Source organism: Carassius auratus, unplaced genomic scaffold (assembly GCF_003368295.1).
Source record: "Carassius auratus strain Wakin unplaced genomic scaffold, ASM336829v1 scaf_tig00000038, whole genome shotgun sequence".
NCBI lineage: Eukaryota > Metazoa > Chordata > Actinopteri > Cypriniformes > Cyprinidae > Carassius > Carassius auratus.
This window is the reverse complement of record NW_020523272.1, coordinates 948-8223: the sequence shown is the minus strand read 5'-3', so window position 1 is coordinate 8223 and position 7276 is coordinate 948. Positions and strand designations below refer to the sequence as shown.

The 7276-nt window shown below is 41.1% G+C and overlaps 1 protein-coding gene across 1 annotated transcript; it reads left to right on the top strand.

The window, feature by feature from the left end:
* The first annotated feature begins 1329 nt into the window (after positions 1-1329).
* On the top strand, positions 1330-7036 carry LOC113068795 (dystonin-like). Its single transcript, XM_026241658.1, has 12 exons — positions 1330-2096; positions 2258-2314; positions 2393-2563; positions 3741-3907; positions 3990-4149; positions 4251-4335; positions 4441-4682; positions 4793-4912; positions 5013-5120; positions 5205-5423; positions 5636-5839; positions 6818-7036. The coding sequence occupies exons 1-12, from the start codon at positions 1533-1535 to the stop codon at positions 7034-7036; spliced, it is 2316 nt and encodes a 771-aa protein (XP_026097443.1). The 5' UTR covers positions 1330-1532.
* The last annotated feature ends 240 nt before the right edge of the window (positions 7037-7276 follow it).

Below are 7276 nucleotides of genomic sequence, written 5' to 3'. Positions count from 1 at the left end.
TTGACCATATTTTTGAAAATATTTACATGTATATATTTATATTATTATATTATATATAAATATATTTAATATATAAACATAGCATATTTTCTTAAATATATACATGCATTTGTTTCTATTTGTATATACTTAATAAATATACATAGTATACACTCATGTATTACATAAAACATTTTATTTTTATTTTGGATGCAATTAATCGCAATTAATCATTTAACAGCACTAAGGCTATCTTTTTTCACTTAACAGGCGCATATTCACTTACCACCTGCAATTTCCAGGCACATTCTATGAGCACTGAAATAGCACTGTTAGACGTTTATTATTAGTAGTAGTAGTAGTGGTAGTATTATTATTATTATTATTATTATTAATTGTGCTATTGTAATCCACAGCCCGTGTGTAAGTGTGCCGTGTGTTAAATAAGTAGCTGCAAAAGTCAGCCAATTTGTCTCTACAATTCTTTGAGTGTAAACTGTTTTAATTTGGAGTGAGAGATATTTGGGAGTGGCTTCACTGAATCAGATATATGTCAATGTGCTTACAGCTGATTGGTCCAATTTGGGTTTGTGGTCTCTATCCCAGAATAGAACCAACTCTGAAGCAGGGTAGATGGGTAACGTAAGTTACCATGGTAAAGAAACCCAGTCAGAACCAACCCATCTTCTTGAGCTTGAAAACTCTGAGTTTGCTGAAACTAAATGTGAACTTACCTGAGTAAAACTGAAACTGACTTCATGCTACAGGCTACAAGACAGTCATTTAGTCAGCTAGGATCACTAGTAAAGGCCTGCATGAATTTCAGCCACACACATTCACCTTAAAGAAATATCTATGAAAAAGCATTCCTGAACATTAAACTTGGTGTGTGTCTACGTGTTCATCGCTGTCCTGCTCCTCAGGCATGTGGTCTGTGTTTCCCAGTAAACCATGAACATGTGTACTAAAAAATCACTGTTCATTCTTCTGTGGAAAAGAAATAAGGCAGCATTTCCATACCTGTCATATTTGTTCAGGAGCTAAATGGTTTCCCAGGGCCATCCTGCGGATAGTCTTGGCAGAGGACAGGGGCTGCCAGGAGGAGCTGTGGGTATCCTGGAGGAGACTGCCCTCATAAACAGGCTTCTCACTTGCATTTGTATGGATAGAGCTAGCAATTCTGAGTTAATATTGTAGTTTTCCAGGAGTAATCTGGCCCCTCTTGGTCAGGACCGAGCCTCAGTCAAGTGTTACCATCTCTGCCGCATAAATAACCATAGTGCTGTTTGTGGGCATGAAAGTGGTAAAATACTCTCTTTTGTAGGACAGCAAGGAATCTAATTGAGATTTAAGCTTAATGGGCTTTGTCTGAGCTGATGAATCTCTTTTGATGACAGGAGTGGAAACTGGAAACTAGTAGACTACTATTTCCTTGAAAGGGTAAGATCTTTAAACAGTATCTTCTCACTTTGACTTTCCTTGTGTTGTAGGTAGTTTAGATGACACCTGTATGTATGGCACAGGGATCCAATTATCCCGTAGACTGAAGAATCATGGGTAACCTAATTAGCAGACCTAGCTGTTTGGGACAAAAGTCCAAACAAGTCAAGTCAGAGGAGAGCGTCTTGAAAGGGTGCTACCAGCAACGGAGAGAATGGTCGCTCCCAGAGCCTCCTAGAGAAGAAACAAGGAAAGAGGACGTGGAAGAGGTTCTTCGGCAAACTCCAACACCGGAAAAGCAGAGGAGTTCCCCAGCCCCTACTGTCACCACGACCAGCACTCTGGACAATGCCTGGCGAAGCACTCCATCCCCGGTAAAAACACCACAAAATGATTCTTTGCCCAGAAGGAGTAATATTCCGGAGTATAGAAGGTCCCCCCTGAGTCAGTATGGGTCCGTGGACAGGAGAGGCAGCCTGCAGAGAAGGGATTCTGGAAGTCCCTGGTCCTGGAAGCCTCTGAACACTCGAGAGGTCACTGAAGTCACAGAGGTGACAGAGACGATTGTTACAGAGATTGTAGAGGTGACAGAGTATCCTTCTTCAGGGAAAGGAGGTGACCCTATTGTTACTAGAACTGTTAGAGTCCTTACTGGAGCTGCTGGGGAACTTGCAGAGGTTATTCAATTTCATTTTCATTTATTTTACAGGTTTTTTATTCCTATTTTTTATATACCATCATTTACCATTTTCATTTAACTGATTTTTAAGTCATTGTATCAACAAAGTTTCACAAATTTGTTCAGTTTCCAATTGAATAAAATTGTTCTGATTCTCAGGTGCAGAGTGATGGTCAATCGAGTTCAGACCAGGAATCAAGTCTAGATCAATGGAAGGTACTGTATACTGATCTCTCCTTAACCTGCACTTCCTTTATGAAAACATTACAGCATATTGTCTGGATTTCTCTTAAGGATGGCAGAAGTGTTGTGACTCTGAAAGATGAGTTCAGGGATCCGTTGAAATTCCAGCAAAATCTGGAAATGCTGCTGACGTGGGTCTGCGAGATTGAGGAGCTGGCAGCCAATCAAAAACCACCATCCTCAGAGTTTAAAGTGGTGAAAGCACAGCTGCAAGAACAGAAGGTATGTTACAAACCTTTAAAATGGTTAAGTTGTTGCTATATAAACAAACAAACAATAAACTAAAAGATTCATATTTACATAACCTGTTGATTAAAAAAGGCTACCCAATTTTAAAACCTTCTCATGTAATTTCTAATCCCATTCTTAAACTTTTCTTGAACTGGGAAGCATACTGAGTAAGTTCATGCATATAATAAGCTTTCAATGCCTTTGTGTATGATATGGGAATGGGTGGGGAACAGGTAATTCACCTTTTTGAGATCTTTTGAGATCTTTGTTAGCTTAGTGAGTAAGGTAAAGCATACCTGAATGCCCACAATGATCCTCTGACACATGATACAAGTATTTGGCTTAAGTAACACAAAGATAGAACAAGGTGCATTATAAAGCTTGTAAATTCTCAGAAGGAGCAATATCTCTGTTTGCTTCTTAATACAAAGCATCTTTGAAGATGCAAAAGGGGGTGTTCTACAAAACTGTACTAGGAAGGCAATTCCCAACATGTACTCCAACATGTTGTCGCTTCCTTGAAATATGACCCATCAGAGCATCTACTAAATTTGTGCTCCTATTGGCAACAGCACACTTTCTTATTAATGCATCATTTGCATCATAATTTATGTTTCGTGTAGCTCAATTGGTAGAGCATTGTGTTATGATGCGCTTATGGGTCTGATCCCAGGAAACGCACGTGCTCATAAAATGTATAAGCACTATAAATATATAAATAATTAAAATGTATAAATCACTTTCCAACTCATCTGTCAAATGCATTAATTGGGCCTAAATGCACTTTGTGAAATGGAAAGTACATTTGCATGGATTTCACGTGGGCCAGATGTGGGCCGGTTCTGGGCCGAAACTGCTTGTCTGGGAATAAACAGCTTTTTAGAGGAAACAGCTCCTCATTTAAGGAATCCACAGCCTATTGGCTAATCATCAACATGCTTTACACTAAGCAATACTTTTGGATTGAACTATTTTTGGAGTTAACACCAAAAAAATTCCATTTTATAAGAGAAGACCCTGACTTTTTGTGACAGGTGTGATTCAGCTTACAGCGATTTTCATTCATTCCTATAACGAGACACATCCCAGGATTGAGAACCACTTTCCTTGGTGGAAGCATAATACATTTCTTCAGCATAATAAAAATAATAATTTTCTTGTCCTGCAGCTCTTACAGCGCCTCGTAGAGGACAGGAGAGCCAGTATGGAGACCATGATGCAGGAGGGTCCACACCTGGCAGAACAGCTTCAGGAAAATGACAGTGAAAAGCCCAAAGTGCAGCTTGCACAGCTCAAGCTCAAGTGGGAGGCTCTACTTCAGGGCGCCAACAGCAGGTCAGTCTGTTTGACACATTGGTCCATATTAAGGTCCCAGGAAGACCCACGTTGTGTTTTAACAATTAATTTGTTTTAACAGACACAGGACTCTGGAGGACATTCTGCCAAGAGCTCAGCTATTCCAGGAGATGACAGATAGACTTCAGCAATGGCTGATATCTGTGGATCAGGAATTAGCTGAGCTCCGCTCTGCAGAAAGAGGGATGCTCCATCTGCAGGAAGCCACAGGACAAGCCAAGGTCAGCAAAACATTAGAAAATATTTTGTTTAACCATTAATAAATTTGTATACTACAAGATTTCAGTGTGGAATCAAAGTGTCTCTCTCTGTCACCTTATAGGCAGTAATGGAAGAGATAAAAGCTAAGAGTGTCGACCTGGGGAAACTCCAGCAATGTGCTCGTGAGCTCATGGAAAAGATTTCAGGTGGTGTTTTTTCCCATTTTGTGTCATTGTGTACACGGAACCATGCACAGTGCCCACAAGGACATGTTTCAAACATGTTTCTATCTTTCACATGCTAATCTAAAGAGGAGGAAACCCAGCTGGTGCAGGAGCAGGTGGACAGTCTGCGTATCCGGTACTCAGTGATGAGTCTGGGTAGTGCTGATGTCCTGCAGAGGCTGGAACTGGCTTTGGAGGCATCTAGTCGATGTACCTCCAGTCAGGAAGACCTCCACATGTGGCTTGGTCGAATCGAGAGAGAGCTGCTTGCTCCTGCTGCCAAGAGCCAATCTGGGGACGCAGTCTTGTGTTCTTCTGAGAGGCAGAAGGTAAGAGACAGGTGGATACCTCAGGTTTCTAGAAGTGTACTGTAAGTCACTTTGGATAAATACTGCTGCTAAATGCCTACTTACATATCAGCCTGTTTGCATTTAATCAGCTGGAACAGGCTGTTGAGAAAGAGTTGGCTTGGTTTAAAGACACCTCACTGGCACTGGAGGAGCTCAGAGCCATTAATCTGGAACCAGACATCATCGCAGCCAAGTTCAATGAGCAGAAAGTTAGTTTTTGCACGTTCACAATGATGTTATCTGTGCAATAAGCTAGAATTTCTGTAAAATTCTTTAAAATAACCCATAGAATGTCTGTTTTTACCTTAGATACTTGCTGTAGAGATTCTGCAGCACAAGTTTAACATTGAGAAAATGGTGAAGATATTGGAACTCCTGCAGATGTACACTGGGGATGGGGAGACACTGAGACTCCTGGTAAGCTAATATTCATCCTTAATACCTTTTATAATATTTTGACATAAGAACCAACATAATACTACTGTCTTTTCCCCTCTGAAGTCTTCCATAGACACCTTACAGGAGCAGTATCGAGTCACTACTGCCACTAATTCCCAAGTCTTGCTTCAACTGGAACATGCTCAGTCGCTCTTGTCTCAGTTCTCAGAGGGCTATGCTGAGGTTTTACCATGGTTGCAGGAAACCAAAGCCCTTATTGGCCAGTTTACCCTGAACACCATCAGCTATGAGGCTTTCAGAGAACAACAGGACCTCTTACAGGTACTAAACAACTTACTTCTTCAGAGCAAGATATTAACAACAAATGCTCGTGTTTGGGCTCGCATTTGCTATAGTACAAGTTCAAGTTCAAACACATTGTCTTTTTCGCATTGGCATTTCACATTGGAAACACATTGGTAATCATTAGTTGTTTCAGACAAAGCAATACAAAGATCAATGTTTGATCATGTTTCTGCATAACTTCCAAACAGAGAATCAGGGAATCCACAGCAGAGCATAAGCCACTGATAGCACGACTGATCATGCTGGCCCGGCGTCTATCAGACCTGAATACAGCTCAGGGACAGGAGTTCTGCCAGAAAGCTAGGGACACTGAAGACCAGCACCTGTCCATCAGAGACAGGGTTCGAGAAGCTGCTGGAGTACTGGAGGAGTCTCTGCCCCGCTATACACAGGTGACACACATGTAGATTCCTGGTTTATATGATCATATTTTATTTATCCTATAGAAAACAATTGGAGAAGTAGTTTGAATGCTGTAAAAGCCAATGTGAGAAGTCACACGGGAAAGAATGGGATTTTGGCTGAAGTTGCTTGTGGATGGCATCTGCAGTGATACTATGTTCCTCTTGTGGGCCACATGGCCTTCAACGTGTTCTTTGGATAAAAATTATGAGGCAAATACACCAAATAGACACTTTGTTATATGATTTTGACATATGCTGGTTGGCAGTATGCCACCCTTACAAGAGAACAAGAGACCAGTTAATACGGTGAAGAGTTAGGGAGTATTGGGAGGAGAACACCTGCAATAAGATCATTGGTTGAAACTGTATGAAAGGGTGAGCTGTGAGTGAGTCAGATGTTCTGCAGATCTCAGATTTATTGTCTTCTTGCAATAAAGGCTAATTTTGACTTCTTGAACTCTGCCGCCTCAGCAATATTTTACAAGACAGAAAAGACTTTTTTTCCATAAAACATACTGGAGAATCCAGCTAAATTGGCTTCTTATGGTAGTTGGTTTAACATGGTTTGTAGTTATAAATCAAACGTTCTTAAAATGTCAAACCTCCATAGAGGGGACCTACTGTACTTTTGATGAATGCCCCAAAATGTCATTTTAGATGCTGGGACTAGTGTACTGACCACTTTAAGAAGGATTAAAAAAATAACCTGTTATTAAAAGCTTTTTCATAACTTACAGTATATCAGTTTATACCGTTCCGGGGACTGAAACCCATGAACTCGGCGTGCTAACGTCACGCTCAGTTGAGCTAAAGGAATGCAACCCATGATGCAATACACTGATATAACCCATTTTCAAAGTAGCCATATGTTTTAATTTGTTAAAGTGGCAATAAAAAGACAACACTGTCACATTTTAAGCTGCATAAATGCTAGCTCACTCCTGAAACTCTCTATGTCCTTGCCAGCTGAATGAGAGGATGACTCTGATTGGAGAAAGACTGGAGCGGCTGTGTAGTCACCTGCAGGCCTCAATGGCTCTTCAAGGCCTCACCCCACGAATTCAGGAGCAGCTACAGGACAACAAGCACACATTGTCTGAGCTCTCCAAAATGGATCTGGACCTCAGTAGTGTGAGGACACAGGCTTCAGGAGCTCCTGTCCAACACAGGGGCTCTCGCGGATAGTTCTATTGGCTCGGGTACATCAAACATGAATTATCTTCTGGCACATACAGCTTTATATGCTAAAACATCTCATAAAGATTATTATTTCATAAGCATGGTCTGTCTATGATGATCTTGGTAATTTCAAGCTATCCAAGAGCGGGTTTGCAGTCTAACGAGCCGCTGGGAGGAGGCTCAAAGACAAGCTCAGGAGAGGAGAAGTGGTTCTCAATCTCCTGGATCTAGCGGTCAGGTTCTGGA